At 38.0% G+C, this 21,674-nt stretch overlaps 1 protein-coding gene across 1 annotated transcript; it reads left to right on the forward strand.

Annotated features, from left to right (window-relative positions):
• The first annotated feature begins 18,556 nt into the window (after positions 1 to 18,556).
• On the forward strand, positions 18,557 to 19,426 carry LOC147641496 (uncharacterized). The gene is made up of 2 exons (XM_086812287.1): positions 18,557 to 18,692; positions 18,820 to 19,426. The coding sequence occupies exons 1-2, from the start codon at positions 18,617 to 18,619 to the stop codon at positions 19,236 to 19,238; spliced, it is 495 nt and encodes a 164-aa protein (XP_086668413.1). The 5' UTR covers positions 18,557 to 18,616; the 3' UTR covers positions 19,239 to 19,426.
• Positions 19,427 to 21,674: the final 2,248 nt, after the last annotated feature.

Genomic DNA, 21,674 nt, shown 5'->3' on the forward strand with positions numbered 1-21,674 from the left:
TTCATGAAATAGACCCACACCTTCCTTGTGTTCTCACATCAATGAAGATACATAGTAACGACATCTTCCCATTAATGTCATCTTTATCAGTGCCCATACATCTGAGTGCACTACATCAAGTGCTCTCTTACCTATATTCTTGTCATGTGAAAATACGTTCTTTATTTTCTTTCCAGACTGACATGTGTCAAATACTTTATGCATTACATCCACCTTAAACTTTGGTAAACCTGAACAATTTATTTGCTTTCCAGACTGACATGCATCAAATACTTTATGCATTATATCCACCTTAAACTTTGGTAAACCTGAACAATTTTTAAATTTTGCACAAACTTCAATTGCTACTCATTTATATGACTAATACTTTTATGCCAGATATCTATACAAGCCACAACACTTGCACCCTATGCAAACATAGCATCTTTCACCTTAGGCATGCTTACATCTAAAGTAAACATTCTGCCCACTCTTTTACCCTTTGCAACCAAACGATATTGTTATTGAAATCCTCAACATAGTAGCCCTCAAGGTTAAAGCGTACCTATAAACCCTACACAACCATCTACCCAATAGAAATCAAATTCTTTGTTATGTTAGGCCCATGAAGTACATTAGCCCAAGGACCTCATCTTGCCATCCTGCATAGCCAATGACACATTCCCAATGTGAGAAATAGGATGACTTGTGTCATGTCCCCTTTTCACCTGGTTTTTTCCTTTATACATTCCTTTATACGTTGTTGAGCTCTGTCTTGAGTTAAATTTTTTTGGCTGTTGAAGCACCCTCATATCCTCAAAGTCTTGTGATGTACTATAACTTTCAACATGCAAAATAATAGAAGAATAAAGAGTCACGATAATAAGATAAATTACCTTCTTTTACCTTCGTTGTACCTTAAATTTTAACATGCAAAATAATAGGAGAAGAAAGAGTCATGATAATAAGATAAATCACCTCCTTGTTCTTTAATTACCACAGTCTCTTGATCTCTTCTTGATAAAATTTCTCCACTTTTGCGACTTGCTTCCTTGAACCTCTCATCCATGGGATTTTGTTTTCAGTTTCATCTCCTTCAACTACCCATAGATCTATTCACTCCAAGTAGAGCTTCATCTTGTTCTACCATGTGTGGTGGTAATTGTCTTTATCTAGCTTCTCCATAGCTGTGAGATTTGTATATCCAAGTTGCAAACTACTTATATTGCTTGTGACTTCTATCCTACTTAAAACATGTATATTTCACCTCTCTTCTCTCACCAACCTAAGGAAATTTGTAACCTCTCAATTCAATGTTCGCACACAAAGCAAAAAATTTCTTACAAATACAATCTCTCAAGACAAGTGAGTTACAAGATGTGCTCTAATACCATGACAAGATTTATGGAACCCATACACTCTCACAAGCCTATTATGAGAAAGTTGAATCCTTAGGTACTCAAATAATATGAAAATCACATGAAATTTAGAGAAATTATGCTATCAAATTATCTAAACAGATAGTAGAAGCTAAATAGAGTCTCATATGATTAGAGTTTATGATTAGCTCTCAAACAAGTTAACAAATGAAAAACAAAAATTATAGCAATAGAAAGAGAAAATCTGAGCGGTAGAGAGAAAAATACACAATTGCTCCAAATTCTCTCTAATCACTTGCTAATGATTGAGTACACATAATACAATGATTGCTCCAAATTCTCTCTAATCACTTGCTAATGATTGAGTACACATAATACAATGATTTCTCAGCTTAATCACACCCAAAATCTTATTTAAACATCTTCTATGGGACTGCAAGTTTCTCATGGTTTCTTTTTCCTCTCTCTTGTTTTATTTTTCTCATACTTTGCTATTTTGCACACTACTTTTGGACTGGCCAAGTAAAGGAATGAAACTGAACGATGTTTTATTTTCAAGATGTCTACTAAGGGACCAGCCTCAGGTGTCGAACTCGTCAATAGAATGAGGCATTCAAGGAGTGGTGATCTAAGAAGAGCTTGGATCCAATTTGACCACACTAGACGCATCATGGATTGGGTAACAATGGCTTCTCAACATTTATGATCCAAGGTAGTAACAATGGCTTGTCGCTATTTTGAAAAAAAATAGTTTTTTATTATTACCTCTTTTAGCATATTGACTTTTAGTTACAGCCTGTAGAAGCATCTAACTATTGCAACTTGCGAGATGAAAGAGGAGGACAAGACTTCCGAAGTATTTTTTGGGAGTGCATAAATAATGTCATGGTGGCACACGGATTTGAAAAGGCACACGGATTTCTTTGGCTTCATGGCAGATGAAGCCCAAGCAAATTGGAATGCCATTAGAGAAGTCTACAATGAAGGATAAGAAATGAAAGGTCGGGAACGCTCATGTTTATTTCATTGGGCACAAAACCTAAATATACATATCTCAAAGTATGTTATAAAGGCCTTCCAAGGCATGCATAAGAGCATGTGCGAGAAGTGGCGGACCAAGTCAACAAAAAAGGCTGCATAGCTCAAGGGAGACTTATCCGACAATGGTAGCATAGTGGAAATGTAAAAGATTCAGATATACCTGCCATGGATCTTTGGCTGAGCTAGTGAGAAGTGCGCATTGCACATTGGGGCAATGTAATGATTTCGGTATGTATAAGAACCATTGTCTTTATTGATGTTTCTAATATGTCTCTAACTATTGCATAGGTGGAGAAGAGCAGTGATTAGTCATGTACACTACGAACAAACTTGTCAGAGTCTAAACATGGAAGCTGGTTTTAGCTGGGGAGGGTTTCAAACAAAAAATAACACTCTACAATGGATGTGTATTAGACATGTCTAATGCTTTATTCCAGAGTGCAAAGAAAAAATCATACATGATGGGCAAGCATATCCGAGCAGGTCCAAGTCTTGAAAAGCTCATTGAGAGGGCAAATGTGCATATCCGAGTAGGTCCAAGTCTTGAAAAGCTCATTGAGAGGGCAAATGTGCATACTCCAAGCCCAGCACAAGTTGTAAGGACAATAAAGAGTAACACTGCAAGCACACCTATGTACAAGGCCCCAACACCTTTGGCAGGTGATCAAGAATCAGCCCGACACAAGAGACAACAATGTAATGTAATTGATGTGGATGATGATGCTAGTCACAGACCTGAGTACAACATGCAAGTGAGAGATAGGAAGTCTGCAGGATGTTGTAGGAAAATAGCCTTCATGGATGAAGATGTGGACACAAGAAATGAATCGAGTGACAAAATCATAAAGGAAGCACCCATACACAAGACATTTTGGGCAATTAGGAGAACTGCAAAGGGTAGTAGAGTAAAGTATTTGGGTTACATATGTTGAGATATCAAGCTCATCTAGTGAGGCAGTGGACACTGATGACCCGCCTGGGGGATAGGCTCCACACTTACACCACTGGCATGGTTTGTGAGATCATGGGTGATATGCGGCCAGTGGGATGACAGGCTGTGTGACAGCCATTCTAGACACTGGCATAGTTATAGCGCCAGCTCATTTAGTTGGGTTCACACTATAGAGAACCTTAGTATGTATTTGGTTGAGTACCTTTCATATTGTGTGTACTCTTATCTTTGTATATGGTGTGTTCAGTGTTGTGTGAAGAAGAAGAAGAAGATTTTTCGCCTCTCACCTTGTGTGTTATCTTTTAGGGTTTTGTGAGTGTGTGTGTGCTTGCTCAAGCTCTCTTCTCCCCTACATCTTTTCATGGTATTAGAGCCTGGTTCATGCTAAGGGCTGAGCTAAAGCAAGAGAAGCATAGGAAGCGGTACGAGGGTAAGAGCTTTATCTACTCTTCCCTATTTGTGTTGGGGACTACACCCTTGTCGGGAGCTCTACGGGAGGCACCGGCAAACGATCTCTGATTGAGGAGCTTTCTTCGCGGGACCATGCTTGGAGATTCAGGTTGACAAATTTCCTGATGGGGAAAGGGTTACTGGGACTACATAGGTGAGCATGAAGAGGCACCGGAGATATCGGAGATCAATCCGACTGCTGCAGAAGTGAAAGAGTTCAAGGATTGGAACCAAGGAGCCAGAAAAGTTATGTATTAGCTCTCTATCAGTATATAGGACACCATGATTGGGAACATACAGGATGCCAAGTCCCCCAAGGAGGCGTGGGATACCTTGGTAAAACTCTATGAAATGAATACCAAGGCACGAAAGATACAGTTGAAGAATGAACTTCATACTGTGGAGAAAAAGTGTCTGTGAATGCGGAATCCCTTGCATCTATTGGCATTTCAATAGATGATGATGATAAGGTGGAAGTCTGTCTACGTGGTCTCGCGCCATAATACAAGGTGTTTAAGACATCTATTCAGACTCGGGAAAACATTCCCAATTTCACAGATTTGGTGTCTATCTTGATTATAGAGAAGAGAAGAGCTTGGGTGAAGACCAACAGCCTTCACAAAACAAAAACAGTTCATAGCAATAGGCCTTCTACACAAGTTCAGGAAGAGGACGAGGTAGAGGAGGCCGTGGACGCAGCCAAGGAGGTGGCCGAACAAGTAATCAGAATTATGGCCAGCAGCAGCAACAACAACAATCCCAAAATTCACAACAACAACAACACGTAGGTGGAAGAGGCCACTTCAGAGGCAGGGGGAGTCAAAGAGGTCGTGGAAATTGGCAAAGGTAGTATAATGATACACGTGGATGCTTGTATTGTGGTAAGCCTAAACATGTGCAGGCAGATTGTTATAAGAAGCAGGTTGACATGCAAAATGGAAAATTGCAGCAAAACAACTATACATCCTCGAGCAGAAACAATGAGGATAATGAAAGGTTGTTTGTTATGCAGCATGTCGTTAATGCCATGTCTGAAAATGTTGAAGCAGCACATAAAGATGATGTATGGTATGTTGATTCAGGTGCTTCGAACCACATGACAAGTCATGGGAATAATGAAAGGTTGTTTGTTATGCAGCATGTCGTTGATGCCATGTCTGAAAATGTTGAAGCAGCACATAAAGATGATGTATGGTACATTGATTCAGGTGCTTCGAACCACATGACAAGTCATGGGGAGTGGTTCAAGGAGATGAAAAACCTTGAAAGACCAGGTTTTGTGGAAACAGGGTATGACACTGCTCATCCAATTACCCATGTTGGAGATGTGCCATTGTCTATGCAGGATGGCAAAGTGAAGTACCTTGCAGATGTACTTCATGTTTCGATATTCATGTTTCGAACATAACAAAGAATCTGGTTTCAGTTGGCCAGATGATTGAGCAGGGTTTGCAAGTTCGGTTTAATCCTGATGGTTGTTATGTTGAAGACTTTAAAGACAAGTGCAGGTTGGTTGCAAAAGGCAACAGAGTGGGCAGAATGTTTACATTGAATGTAAACATGCCTGAAGTGAGTGCTGCGATGTTTGCAAATGGTTCAAGAATTGTTGCAGACACAGACATTTGGCATAAAAGAATTGGACATGTGAATTTGCAGAGAATGAAGTCTACGTAGACTAAAGGAATTGTGACAGGGCTACTAAAGTTTAAAGTTGAAGGTATGTAGAAAATATCTGAAGCGTGCCAATTTGGAAAGCAAACAAAGCATGTATTTCCATGTAACAGAAATGTGAGTAGAAATGCACTATATGTTGTGCATTCAGATGTATGGGGTCCTACAAAGACCATGTCTATGGGAGGCTGTAGGTATTATGTGACATTTATTGATGACCACAGAAGGAAAGTATGGGTATACTTCATGAAGGAGAAGGGTGAGGTGTTCACTCATTTTCAGAATTTCAGAGTTATGGTTGAAAAGAAAACAGGGAAATATGTAAAGTGTCCAATGAGTTCTCTGAATTTTTGAAGAAGAATTGTATTCGGAGACAGTTTACATGCAGATACACTCCGCAGCAAAATGGAGTTGTTGAGTAGAAAAATAGGCACATTGCTGAGATTGCGCGAGCATTGATGGGAGAGAAGAATATGCCACATAGCTATTGGGCTGAGGCTATTTCTATAGCAGTTTACATCATGAACAGGACTCCAACTGCAGCCATACATGATGTGACTCTAGAGGAGAGGTTTACTGGCAGAAAACCTGATTTGTCTCATCTGAAAGTCTTTGGATGCATTGCATATGTGCATGTGCCAGATGAGCTGAGAACTATTGGGCTGAGGCTGTTTCTATAGCAGTTTACATCATGAACAGGACTCCAACTACAGCCATACATGATGTAACTCTAGAGGAGAGGTTTACTGGCAAAAAACTTGATTTGTCTCATCTGAAAGTCTTTGGATGCATTGCATATGTGCATGGCATATGTGCATGTGCCAGATGAGCTGAGAACTAAGTTGGATCCAAAAGCTAAAAAATGTGTGTTTATTGGGTGTTCCCTTGAGCAAAAGGGATACAGGTGTTATAACCCTGCTACACGTGAGTTGAGGGTAAGCAGGGATGTTGTTTTTGATGAGATGAGCAGCTGGTATGCTACTGAAAAAGAAGCTATTTGCGGCTGATGTGAGTGGGAATGTGGATATGCAAGTTAGCAATCACAGTCTTTGAGTGGACCAGGAGAGTCCTCATCTAGTGGTTCAGTTGATAGACCATGGAGTGGCAGGCTGCGTCATAATACGAGTCCTGCAAATGTGATTAGTACATCACATAAAGGCAAAGAGAAAGTGGTTGTGCCCCTTAGTATGCCTGACATTTCTATAGGGCATTCTCATGTTGATGGAGAGTCTAGTGGCTTAGAGTTGAGCCTTGATGAGGATCTTGGGATACCGGCTATGGGTGTAAAGAAGGCTATGGAAGCCATGAATGCAAAGCTATGAAGATCTGGGAGAGTGAAGAATCATGTGTGCAGAGGTTTACCTATGATGATGGTTATGTGGCACATCACTATGCATACATGGCAAAAGTTGTACAGGTTGTAGAGCCCACATGCATTGATGAGGCTGTTGGAAATGTGTGTTGGGAGAAAGCTATGGATGAGGAGATGGATGCACTATATGGAAATGAGACTTGGGATTTAGTGCAATTTCATGAAGGCAAGAAAGCCATTGGATGCAAGTGGGTGTACAAAGTAAAACATAATAGTGATGGAAGCATAAGCAGGTACAAGGCTAGATTGGTAGCCAAAGGATATGCGCAGACATATGGCATTGATTATGAGGAAACTTTCAGCCCAGTTGCAAAGATGGCAACAGTGAGAGTTGTGATAGCAGTGGCTGCGTCAAAGCAATGGTATTTACATCAGATGGATGTACAGAATGCATTCTTGCATGGGGATTTGCAGGAACAGATGTATATGTTGCAGCCACCTGGTTATGAGGATGTGAGTCACCCTGAGAATGTTTGCAAGTTGAAGAAAGCCTTGTATGGCTTAAAACAAGCACCAAGAGCATGGTTTGACAAGATTTTTGAATACCTTGTCACTATTGGCTTTCATGTAGCCAATGCAGATTTCTCGCTATATGTGAGACACAGTGGTAGAGGGGTTGTGCTTGTTGTCATCTATGTAGATGACCTGATTATTATACGGGGGACCATGATGTAGAGATCTTTGATGTAAAGATCTTGCATAGACAGTTGTGCGGACCCCCATTGAAAACGGTCCTAACTGCACACCAATTTGACCCTGCTTTATCAACCCCATAAACCCTATCTGGGGGAGCTCAGATATTTCTTGGGCATTGAGGTGATTAGGTCACCACATGGTATTTGCAGAGACAGTATGGGTTGGACATGTTGTCCAAGTATGGTATGACAGGCTGTAAGCCTATCTCAATGCCATTGGATCAGAATGGCAAGTTGAGTGCAGATTCAGGAGAGATTTTGGAGGATCCTACTATGTATAGGTGCATAGTAGGAAGCTTGATCTACATGACGATCACCAGGCCAGATTAGAGCTATGCTGTTGGGTTGGTGAGTCAATTTATGCTGGTTCCTTGGAAGCCACATTTAGATGCATTGAGACGCATACTGAGGTATGTGATGTCTACTTTGCATTGTGGACTATTTTATGAAACTGGAACAGAGATATGTGTACATGGGTACACACATGCTGATTGGGCTAGTAGTATCTCAGATAGAAGATCTACTAGTGGCTTCATGTTTTCTTTGGGGAGTGCTACTGTGGCTTGAAGCAGCCTACGGTTGCTCTATCCAGTATTATAGAGGCCTAGTACAAAGGTGCTGCTACTATGGCAGCATGTGAGGTAGCTTGGTTGAGAAAGCTACTTGCAGATTTGGGTCTATCAGTGGATAGACAAGTTGTCACTTTCTGTGACAACATTAGCAGTATACAGTTGGCCAGGAACCCAGTTTTTCATTCTCGCACGAAGAATATAGAGGTCCACTACCATTTTGTCAGAGAGAAGGTTTTGGCAGGAGACATTGACCTTGTTTATGTCAGCACATAGGATCAGGTCACTGACATCTTCACCAAAGCGTTGGGTACAGAGAAGCTCCGTAGATTCAAGGCTTCGATTGGTGTACATGAGATGGAGTTGAGCTCGAGGGGGAGTGTTGAGATATCGAGCTCATCTAGTGAGGCGGTGGACACTGATGACCCGCCTGGGGGATAGGCTCCACACTTATACCACTGGCATGGTTGGTGAGATCATGGGTGATATGTGGCCAGTGGGATGACAGGCTGTGTGACAGCCATTCTAGAGACTGGCATAGTTATAGCGCCAGCTCATTTAGTTGGGCTCACACTATAGAGAACCCTAGTATGTATTTGGTTGAGTATCTTTCATATTGTGTGTACTCTTATCTTTGTATATGGTGTGTTGAGTGTTGTGTGAAGAAGAAGAAGAAGATTTTCAGCCTCTCACCTTGTGTGTTATCTTTTAGGGTTTTGTGAGTGTGTGTGTGCTTGCAAGAGCTCAAGCTCTCTTCTCCCCTGCATCTTTTCAACATAGGTAGTAGTAAGTGTGGTCCAATGATTGTAGGATGTGCAAAAGGAGTACCTGCACCATCTTTTTTTCAACAAGATCCCATGCTACTGGGAAAACTAGTCAAATGATGTGGTTTTGTAATAATGACATCATGCATACATGGGATGTGGACAAGAACATTGACCATCCCCCACACAATGTGCCTACTATATGGCCAGTGGGGCTGAAGGCACAAATCTGACAGTTGAGGAGGTAAATGCATTGGTGCTTGCAAGGTATAACTTACAAAGTAAGCCATTAGGAAGGGAGCAACAAACTCAATTGAGCTCAAGTCAACCAGAAGTGCCTAGAGGAGAGAAACACATTCAAAAATGATATGTCATGAGATGGTCATCGCATAAGATACAGAACAGGCATTTCAGAAGAGGCTGCAAAAGGATCAAGAAAGCACTAGACATAAATGCACAAGTTACACAAGTGCAGGTGTTTCAATCTTCCAAACATGAGTCTTTCACCATTGAGACTTTTGGAGAAGGGTCTAATGTGGGAAGTTATGATGTGCATATCAAAATGCATCCATCATGTGGGAAGTTATGATGTGCATATCAAAATGCATCCATCATGCTCATGTACAAAATGCATATCAAAATGCATATCAAAATGGATCCATCATGCTCATGTACAAATTTTTTGGGAAGGGTCAACCAACAAAAACCCTTCTTGGCATGCAAGCACTTATACTTTGTGTACATGAGAATTATGGGATTGAGCCAAAATGAAAATTTGTCTATTCACCAACCAATTTTGACAGAAAGAGAGGTATCTGAATGTCTATGCAGAGAACAAACCTACCCTGAATTGGTTTAGTGGACAACTCATGTTCCTAATTTAACTTCAGAGATGTATGGGATGTGCAAAAATGTTTTAGGGTTTCATTTTATTGGAAAAATTTCAATGGAGTAATGCTTATTTGAGTTTCTCTCATTTTATTAGAATGTATCATTTTATTGGAGTAAATTTATTTTGCTATTGAAAAAATTTGAGAGAGAGAGAGAGAGAGGCAGAAAGAGAAAGAGAGAGACTGAGAGATAAGAGAGAGAGACAGAGAGAGAGAGAGAGATAGACAAAAACAGAGAGAGGAAAAAGGGATAGAAAGAGAAAGAGAGACAGACAGACAGACAAGGAGAGAGAGAGAGAGAGAGAGAGAGAGAGAGAGAGAGAGAGAGAGAGAGAGACAAAAATAGAGAGAGGAAAAAGGGATAGAAAGAGAAAGAGAGACAGACAGACAGACAAGGGGAGAGAGAGAGAGAGAGAGAGAGAGAGAGAGAGAGAGAGAGAGAGAGAGAGGCACACAACTAGAGTCCTAGTTGCGCATGAACAAGTTAGCAGAGAATCCGTTAAACCGTCTAGGCCATCAATGAGATAGGGATAGCCCCATGGGTAACCTTAAGGCAAGCCCTAGCTAGTACCTCAAGCTAGACACCCACATCTATTCTCACAAAGAAATATGGTATGGTGCATAATTTGTCTTAAAAATCCTACGTCTTTCCATGGATCCATCCTTGGTGACGACCATCCTTGGTGACAAAGAGAGAAGGAGACAAGTGTGCAATAGAGAGAGAGAGAGAGAGAGAGAGAGAGAGAGAGAGAGAGAAGAGAGAGAGAGAGACAGACAAAGAGAGAGAATTGACAGGTATATGTTTTATCATATTTTTGATAAATTAATAATCGTACAAAAAAATGTTTAATTTAATTTGTGCAAGATTCAGCTTAATGGAATGTGCAAGTGGGCACAAGATTGATGTATAGGTGTAAATGTGCACAAAGTCATTTTATGTAACAAGGCCCACTAGCAATTTTATTTGGGCGAAGGTTTTTATATGTACAAACCTTAGGAGACTTCATATGGTTAAAAATGTGTAAAGCAATACCCCAAAAGTGGGAAAAGGAAGCCCAATTTGTACGCTCATCTATTCTTAGCTCCTTGGGCTATTTTTATGAAATAAAATTCTATAAATACTCATGTTGTGGAAGTGGAGCTACACAGCATATGGGGGGGGAGATTGCACCCAATCTATCTTAATGGTGATGTTATTCTTTCTCTCTTGCCTTATGTTATGCTATGAGATTTGATTTCAATTCAATTTTGATATATTTTATGAGTTTTTAATTATTTCTTCAAGAAGTACAAAAAGGGTCCCGTGAGACAGTGGTATCAGAGCTTTAGTTTAATTTAATTTTCTTGAAGGCGGTCCAAAACTTGTGGACAAAGAGGTGAAAGAGACAAAAACAGAGGTGACTTTGGTAATTTTTTTGAATTTAAATTGAAGAAGAATAGATGAGCGTACAAATTGGGCTTGCTTTTCCCACTTTGGGGTATTACTTTACACATTTTTAACCATATGAAGTCTCCTAAGGTTTGTACATATAAAAACCTTTGCCCAAATAAAATTGCTAGTGGGCCTTGTTACATAAAATAACTTTGTGCACATTTACACCTATACATCAATCTTGTGCCCACTTGCACATTCCATTAAGCTGAATCCTGCACAAATTAAATTAAACATATTTTTGTACGATTATTAATTTATAAAAAATATGATAAAATATATACTTGTAACAAGAATAGACCGAGATCCCCCCATTATTAAAAAAATTGCTCGCCATATTTGGGTTTATGCTCGCCCATAATTTCTCACAAAAAAAATCCCCCTTAGATTTGCCACGTCTTCAACTGTGGCAATCAATATTATCTCTCTATGGAGGGATATGATATCCACATTGATGCCCCAGAGTGATTGTTCATTGTCTACATCCAATGTGATAACTCTCTGTTTGTATTTCTTGAGCTCTTTGTTTTGCAAGCTTATGAGACCCTTCTAGTTTTAAATCAAGCGCTTCTAATTTTAAATCAATTGTTTGTATTTCTTGAGCTCTTTGTTTTGCAAGCTTATGAGACCTTTCTAATTTTTGAATCCATTGCTTCCTTGTATTTACATCATGGGTTACTCCTTCAATGTTTATCCCACCAGCACATGTTTTCTTGCTTGGAGGGATATTTAGTATATCAAATGTTTTTTTATCTCTCCATGGGGTCCGAGCTCAATTGATTTATCGAATCTATATCCCATTCTCTTTAGAGAGTGCATATCTTTATCCACAAGGATAATCCTATGAGCATGTGCATCCAATAGATAACTATCTTCTAGAAACTCGATAAAAAACCCTTTTCAAGCCTCTCTATGCTACATAAAAGCTTGTAAAGTTTGATATTTTTCACATATGCTCCTACATAATCTCTGAAATATTAGCTTCAAGATAACATTTGTAAGTGCCTTCTGTGCTTTTCTAATGTCTCTAAGCATTGATACTTTTTGTGAGAACCATTTGTCCCTTCCATGCTTCCTTAAGAAAACCTATAGATTTTCCCTTTGTAGCTATATGTTCTACCTTTACTGTTGCTACCTTAGTAGCAAGATCTATTCCTACCTCCACTTTTCTTTATGTTTTCTTTGTTTTTCCCATTTGAGAAACAAAACAAAGAATATAAGATAACTACAAAGTGGGTAATCTGAGGATATAATTGGGACCCTTGCAGCCACTTATATTGCACGGTGAGATTCCTTGAGTGATTTGTGGAAAATTCAAGGGCTTCCAATGCCCTAAAACCCTAAGTAATGCAAGATTTATGTCATAGATGTGGAAAAATGAAAAAATAAATTACTTGATGGAACATTCGTATGTGCAGAGATGCTATTGTTGCTCTTAGATATTGCGATGATGCTAGAGATGTTGTGTTTGTTTGCTGATGGTGTTGTTCTTTCCTATGAATCTGCTATTATTGATGGTGCCATTGTTGGAAATCTAGAGAATGCAAAAAAAAGGGTTTACATAGGTTCACATACCAAAACTAAGAGATAAGTGTTTTTCCTTAAAAAGGTAGCCATGTTGTCCAAAAAAAAGAGATGTTTCTAATTGGAAATTAATAGGAAAGGTTAATGTTGATCAATGTCCTTGGGAAAAGAGCCCTCGTGCTTTAAAAAAAGACATGTATTTTGGATAAAGAGCCCATGAGTTTTCAAAAAAGAAATTTGTTCCTTGAAAAAAGAAAATTTACATTAAAAAATAAAAAGAGCTACATTACTATTCAAATCGGGCTACAAATTCTTGGAAAATGAAGCAAGAAGCCATTTTATACTCGTAAATTTTCTTTGTTTTATGAGCCACGATTTACTAGGCACAAAATGTGTCATGTTATACTCATGTGAGTTTTTAAAAACTTGTGTAGTGTATATTTATATACCACAACCTTGAGAATATGGATTTTATTCACAATAGTCGCTCTAGTCTTTCAGGAATCTTGGCTGAATCTGACTAAATTTTGCTTCACAAAAGCTCAGACTATGAATATACAGACTCTGTAAGGGAGATCAAGTCGTAAACATTTATTAAGCTCGTCAGATAAGGTTCTTCCTTTTTTAATTCTATAGTGTAGCTTTTTGTTCCATGTTGGATGCACTGAGCTCATGGTGGGTATACCCTACTATGTAAAGGAAGTCCCATAGAGAACCTTGGAGGTGTTGTGGGCCATCTAGTCCTAAATATAATATGGGTACTCTACCATGTGAAGAGAAGGCCCATGGATTCTTTGAAATTCTTCTTTTTGGATGATGAGACACCTCCTTCAACAGAGGGATATTAATAATATATAACATTTATATATGTAAGATTCCTCCCCAGCCTCTCAAGATGTCCATCATCTTCCCCTGTAATCAAATCCCTCTTCAGAAATATAAAAGATCTTGTTTTTACCAGTTTTGGCCTAGAGGAGAAAAATTTCTAGAGAGTGATAATTCAGTTTTTAAATATTTTTTGATAGAAAAATTTCTCATCTTATTAAAATAAGTTTCCCTGAAACAAAAGTTCAAAAATATTTTCAGAAGGTGCATTAGAAATTAAGTATAATCTGTTCAAGAGGCATTATCCTGAGGGTCAAGATTTTTTCAAAATTTTAAATTGAGGTTCCTATGGACCAATAAGATTTATCCAAATGTAGGGAGGAGATAAATAGAAGAATAAAAGGAAAATCCCCCAAAAATGAGTAAATACTCACATAAGATGAAGAGTTGACTAAGGACAAGGTTAATAGTTAAAAAAGAGAGATATTTAGAAGTAATGATACATTTTTGACACCTCAGTATGGGGGAATTCCCCTCATGAAGGAGGCACCTATTTCACATGCTTGAATGAGTTTTAAACTCCCAAATAATGAGATATTTTTATCTCTCCATCCAAAAAGTGAGCAAAATTGACCCAAAAATGGTCAAAAATTGACCAAACTGATCTGGAAAATTCTAGAATCAGCTGGCTTGGCTAGAAGCTCACTTTTTCCTATAAATAGAAGCCTTCCTCTTTGTTGAAACTCAATAGTGTTTTGCACTGTTACCCTGCCTCTTCCAAGTGCCAAAAACTATGAATTTTACTCATAATTCATTAGTTTTTGACCTTCCCTCTTCTAAAAGATTGGTGGCCACTCTTGTTTCAAACAAGAGTAGAACCCTCAAACCATCAAGCCAAAGGAAAGCTCTCAAATTATCAATATAAGTTGGAGATTCTTCTCTTTTCTATTTCTTTTATGGTTTTTTTTAAATGATTTTTGTCTTCTCTAAATTGAATGGATGTTATGCCTCATTGAAAAAAGGCATTCCTCTCTCTTCTTTAGTAAATCCAACCATTCTTTATCCTAGATGATTGATTATTGGATAAAATCAAGTTTTTCATAATATTCTCTTAAATAAGTAGAAAATGTTTACACTAGAAAGATTTAAATACTCTTGGTGAACTTCTAATTAATTTTAGTGAGTTAAAAATTGAAAAATGGTTAGCCATACAAAGGAGGTTATGGCAAAATTTTTTGAAAATTTGTGAAATAAATTTCATCTTTTATTAATCAAAAAGAATAATCCCCATCGTTAGAGCATTTTAAAAGTGTCATTTTCATTCATGCATAGAAAGATGCATATTGATTAATTTTTATAAAAGAATGATTTTCAATAGAATTAAATTCTATGAAAGATACTTATTAATAATTTTTTTATTATGAAAGTGTTACTTTCTTCATTATGGATTTTTATGCATAAAAGTATATATTTTTTATTACAAAAGAGTTACTTTCATCATATTGATTTTTATGCATAAAAGTATGCATAAAAGAATATTTTTTTAATTATAAAAGTGTTACTTTTATTATTATTGATTTCTATGCATAAAAGTATGCATAAAAGAATATTTTTTTATATATAAAAGTGTTACTTTTATCATTATTGATTTCTATGCATAAAAGTATGCATAAAAGTATGTGCATGTTAGTGATCTTTTGTGAGATATATTTCCCTTCCAGAGGATGTCAAGTGCACGCATACACACAAGAGATATATTTCCCTTCCCCAGAGGATGTCAAGTGCACACATACATGTACTACACATGAAGGCAGAAAGTGTAGGTTTCTATTAGAGGATGTTACACTAATGTACTACATGTATACTTGAAAGTTGACAGAGATGAAAATAGTGACAGTAAAAAAAACTCCACCATGCCACTACAAACTAATGTATCAATAATTGAGGAGGAGAATGTCAGTGGAGAGGACTTAGAAAGATCGGTGGACTTTCCATGCCTACCATCATTAAGTATCAATGATAAGGACTTTACTATTACTATTAGATATACAAATAATGTTCTCCTTAAGTGAAGATTTTACTATCTGCACAAATGACTAAAGATGAGGAAGATTTTAAGAACAACTTCTCTTATTTGGACACATATATAGAAAATTATGTTGGTGCATCTAAGGCCCTTGGTGTCTTATTTAAGGAAGTAACAAATTATATTCAAAATGAATTACCAGCAAAAGAAGTTTTTTTTTCTCTTTAAGAGAGGTCAGAACTAACAAATTTCAAAAGATCAATCGCATCAGATTCTACCAAAGAAGAATCATCTCAGACATGCAAATAGATGATTAGCTTATGGGATGACTCATCTCTAATCAGTGACAAAAACCAGCAAGTGTTTTCCATTATTATCCTTGTTATCAATTTCTATTGCATAGAAGGTGCTTTTTGCCCTTGGCAAGGAAGCTGCTCTAACGTGTGAAGAGAAAGAACTGGGGCCTCTTGGATGCCTTTCTATCACACTGTAGGTAATTTTCATAAATTTACAATTAATTTTGATCTAATGAATTATTATTTTTTATCAACTTGAGATTGAAGATGCCGATGGGTTTCTTGGATGGGCAGTGTAAACTGAGGAGTAAGAATTGGCAAGGAATTTGGGCTTGTTCATTATATTGGTAAAATTAACAAAGAAGTTCTTGCCATTTTTATTATAAATATTATGATAGCCCTGAGGTTGCATTTCTAGCTAGATTGGTCTATTGTCCCCTCAAATAGTGATGGAGTAACTTGATCAGGCATCCTTTATGCACAACAAAATTCCCTCATGAAAATGTGGGACAGTAAGACCCTCTTGTTATCAAAAGTTCAGATTTGTGTAGAGAATGCATTCCCAATGCACGTGTAAGAGTGCCAGCCCTAATGTGTTGTAGGCCTCATCTCCTACATGGTTAGAGGTGGTTAAATAACTAGAGGAGGAGTTTCTAGTCCTCTTAAGGGTGCTTGATTCCATTTTACCTCAGGCCGTGCATGGACTCTAATTTCTTTTGCCTGATCCCATGACCATCCTCCCATGATCGTCCTCCTTTGAAAATAGAGCTTTTCCTTTTATATGGGCACTAGTTGTTGCCATCCTTATTAGTAACTGGAAAGAACACCTTTTTGTGGGTGTAAGGAGTGAGCCCCCAAGTTTTGACCTATGCTAGCAATAAGCCAAGTTTAAGGAGGCACAAACTTTATATGATTATATATTGTATAAACAAGAGGTTAAAAATTTTAAAAGCTTTATTTATATGCATGTGGTATCTTTGGATCCAAGGTAATTCTCCCTTCCAAAATCTACTATATGTGTACATGCGCGCACATATGTGTGTGTGTGTGTGTGTGTGTGTGTGTGTGTGTGTGTGTATGCACATGTGTGCATGCGTACATGCGTGCATGTGTATAAGAGAGAGAGAGAGAGAGCAACTCATAAGCTACTCAATTTCAAGTGTTAACATAAAAGCTAGACTTAAAATCATGTTATATTTTTTTTAAATCACAAACTATAGTTGTATTTTTTTATATTACTAAAATGATTTAATAATTTTTACTTGATTAATTATCATGAGCCTGCATGATTATGTGGATTTTACCTTAATCTTATTATAATCTTTAAAATAATATTTTATGTATTTCAAAAATAAGAATTATCGCTCATACATCTTTCAATGGAACATAATAAGGACTTAGCTATTACGCCTTCGTATCATCTATTATTTAAATTTTTTAAGAAGAGTTTTAATAACAATCACAATGTTTATGAACTCTTGAATGTTGACAACCTATATATAGCAAATATTGACATGTGATCTTATAAAAAGCATTATAAAAGAAGGAAGGTTGGGGCAAAACACATTATAAACGAAGGAAGGTTGAGGCAAAACACATTATAAAAGAAGGAAGGTTGAGGCAAAAAGTGTGTAGACCACATAGTTTTATGTTAAATATTAATGGAATCATATAAAGTACAATTGTTTTGTTGTTACTTCTAGTCTTTCTAAAAGTGAACATTTTGTCAATGGTATTGTTTGAAGAAACTCAAAGTATAGAGGACTATGTCAAAAGGCTTTAGTTAAATATTACGTAGGACAACCAAATAAACCGAGCATGGTGCATGAAAATAATCTCATAGTAGGAAAAGTAAAGGGGATGCCTAAAAAGACATACATTGCATAACAAATACTTCCAAGAATGCAATTAAGGTAATATAAATGGTGTTAGTACAACGTTTGAGAAGATAGGTTTTGCCCTTGCAAAAGCATCATAATGAGATGCTACTTTGGTAGTCTACTTTATATATCCAAGTATGCCATAATATTGAGTGAATGTTGGTTGCAAGTGAAATTCGAGAATCCCATCTTCTTGTTTTTTTGAAATATTGAGAGAGAGAGAGAGAGAGAGAGAGAGAGAGATTGAATCTTACTTTTAACTCTAAAGAGAAGTTTTTTAGAACAAAATCAAGTGATCCACTCGTTTCAGAATGAAAAGAATGACACATGTTGTTGTTGATGAAACTACAGTTTTTTTTTTCCTTTGCAACTTCTCGTAAAGCGAGTTGGATTAAAACCTTAGCATGGTAGGCCAAAAAGAGAAAATGAACACCTTGAGGAAAGGCTTGTGATTCTTTAGGGCAACCATGTACATGCCTCGGCACTAGACAAGTGACATGATTTAAAGTGAGCAAGTGACACTCCAAAGTTTTTTATTTTGTATTTTTAAGGTGAACGAGTTACAACCCAAAGTGTTCTTTTCGCAAGTACGGCATCTTCTTCTGTTCTGAAAGTAGAAGGTGTGAATATTAGTAGTAGTAGTTGTAGTGAGGAAGGTTCGGGGAAAGGGGGGATTGACCGGACTCCACGAAGTGTCGTCGCCCATGGATTCAAAATTCCAGCCAGCCGCCTATGCTAAGCCGGGGCCTTCGTCCCATTAATCCGCCGCCGCTGGTAGTTATAAATCAACGCCTCGCGGGCAGCTTCTAGTCGCTCCGCTCGATCTCCCTAGTCAGCTCTGTCGGCGCTTAACTTTGATAAAATACTAGCTATGGCTGACCGCCAGCTGCCGCCGACGACCATGCCCTCCCCCCAGCTGATCACGATTGCACTAGTGCTGCTAGCTGGTATGGCTCCTCTTACTACAGTATTGCTTTCACGACCTCGTTTTGAATGCTTGATGCTCAGTTTTCTTTTGATCCGCCTGCAACTGCAATCCCCCCGAATGAACTCATTTTTGTCTTCCTGCTGCAGTGTGCAGTTTGGCCGCCGTTGCCTCTGCCAGGCCCGCCTCCCACTTACGCCGCAACGTCGGCGGCGGCGCTAGTTGCACTGCGCAGCGGGACATCGTGGTCGTGCAGCAGGACCTACACTTCGACCACCCGGCCACGGCCGTTACCGTCTTCTTCCGCTGCCCGTCCTGCGCCGCCCGCGACGTCCGCCTCAGCTGCACTTCTGCCCGCTGGCTGCAAGCCTACGTGGACCCTTCCACGCTAAAGGTCCTTGGAAACGGCCAGTGCAGCTTGCTGTCGGGCGGAAACGCCTTTCCTTCCATGTCCAACCTCACCTTCATCTACCTACACTCCCCTCCACTCGACCTCCGCCCCTCCCAGGCCTCCTTCTCCAACTGCAGCAAGCCGCCAATTACTTCCCAAGCCACGCCCAAATTTTGACAATGTCGCTTGGCGCTTGCTTCTCCTGATCCAACTTAACAAATAATTACTCGGTTATCGCCAACATTGCGCCTGCGACACTGGAGAGACTTAAATACGATAGCTCTAAAATGGGCGACAGTTCGTCTGCTTCCCCGGTGCCGTGTTGGATGTAAGTATTTATTTAAATTTTATCATTTCTTCGAACATTAAGGTCCCCCCACCTATTAGCAAACCTTGTGAACGTGTGGGTGCTTTAGTAAACCTAAAAAGCCCAAGATTTTTCATGATATGATGTTATTTTTGCAAAAAGCTCTTGCTTTTCTATTTGGCGCTACGCTTAAAAGATATTAGTAATGTTTTTCCAATTTTAAAAGTGATGATGTTTGAAGTTGCCACTTGTTATTTTAGTTCTATATTAAGCTACTTTTTAATATTGGGCTACCTTTTTTTAAAGAGTATTGGTAATGGTTTTCTTTTCAAAAAAGTATTGGTAATAGTTTTCTTTTTTAAAAAGTAATTGACGATGAACTAGCACGTGTTACTAACTATTCAAACTGTAATCTGAACTGTAATCTGTTCGTTTTGTTTAATTAGTATATTTTATACATTTGTTCAAGTTGGTGTGCTATCTTACATGATACTTTGTTTAGGTGTGATAGCATTACTATTAAAGCTAGAGTTGCATTATTTTCTAGCACGATATTTTGTTTAAGTAGTCAAGAATTGCATAGTTAACGGTGACACCATGGAAGAATTCAACATTAATTAGTTACCATCATCATACACATGCACATAAATTTGTAAGGTAGTTCTATGTTCCTTCACCTTATGCGCTATGTTATCACTTTACAGCATACGTGAAGGTCAAGTAGTTGTGTTATCTAACATGATACTTTGTTTAAGTGTGCCAACATTGTTGCTAAAGTTTGAGTTGCATTGTTTTCTAGCATTATATTTTGTTTAGCAGAGTAAGCAACATTGTGTGTGAAGCAACAAAATAAACTTGCATTTAAATAACATTATATATTATTAATATCCCTTTGTTGAAAGAGGTGTCTCATCATCTGAAAAGAAAAGAACCCATGGGCCTTCTCTTCTCACGGTAGAGTACCCATATTATATTTAGGACTAGATGACCCAAGATGCGAAGAGGGCACCTCCGTGGTTCTCCATGGCACTGCCTTTACATGATAGGGTATACCCACAAGTTAAGTGCATCAAATGCACTGAATAAATTACGCTATAGAATAAAAAGAGAAAAAACCTTATCCAACAAAGAGTGGAATAAATGTTTGCAACTTGATCTCCCATACATATAGCGTATATTCATAGTCTGAGCTTTTGTAAAGGAAAATTTAGTCAAATTGGGCCAAGACTCTTGAAAGACTAGAGCATGTACTATAAATAAAATCCATATTCTCACGGTTGTGGTATATAAATATACACTAGAATAAGTTTTTAAAAACTCACGAGTATAAAACATGACACATTTTGTGCCTAGTAAAACTTGGCTGATAAAATAAAGAAAATTTATGAGTATCAAATGGCTTCTTGGTCTATTTTCTAAAAATACATAGACCGATTTGGATAGCAACAAAGTGCTCTTTCTTTTTTGAGATAGATTTTCTTTTTCCAAGAAACAACGCGCTTTTTTGAAAACACATGGGATCTTTTTCCAAAATACGTGTCTTTTTCAAAAAACATGAGGGCTCTTTTCCCAAGGACATTGAGCAGCATTTCTTTCCCAATTTCCAGTTAGAAACGACTCTCTTTTTTCAACACAACGTATTTTCAGATAGGTGAACCTTTTTTTACATTCGCTAGATTTCCAACATGGCCTTGGTAATAGCAGCTCCATAGGTAACACCAGCACCATCAGCAAAATAAACACAACATCTCTGGCATCATCGCAATATCTAAGAGCAACAACAGTATCTCTACATAATACGAATGTTCCATCAAGTAATTTATTGTTACAATTATCCACAGCTATGACATAAAACTTGCATTACTTAGGACTTAGGGCATAGGAAGCCCTTGAATCTTCCATAAACCGCTTGAGGAATCCCACCATGCAATATAAGTGGCTACAGGGGTCCCAACTGTGTCCTCATCGCATCGTGGCTACCCACTTTGTAGTTTTCTTATATTCTTTATTTTCTTTCTCAAATGGAAAAAATAAAGAAGCCAGATGGTTTTCACAAAAAGCGTCAATGCTTAGAGACATCATAAAAGCACGAAAAGCACTTACGAATATTATCTCAAAGCTACCTTTTTAGAGATTATGTAGAAGCATATGTGAAAAATATTAGACCATACAAACTTTCAGGTAGCATACAGAGCTCTTGATTGTTTGCAAGAGGCGTCAAAAGAGTTTTTTATCGTGTTTCTATAAGGCAATTATATATTGGATGCACATGACCATAGGATTACCCTTATGGATAAAGATATGCA

This window comes from Cibotium barometz, chromosome 1 (genome assembly GCF_041138505.1).
Source record: "Cibotium barometz isolate CiBa-2024 chromosome 1, ASM4113850v1, whole genome shotgun sequence".
Taxonomy (NCBI): Eukaryota; Viridiplantae; Streptophyta; class Polypodiopsida; order Cyatheales; family Cibotiaceae; genus Cibotium; species Cibotium barometz.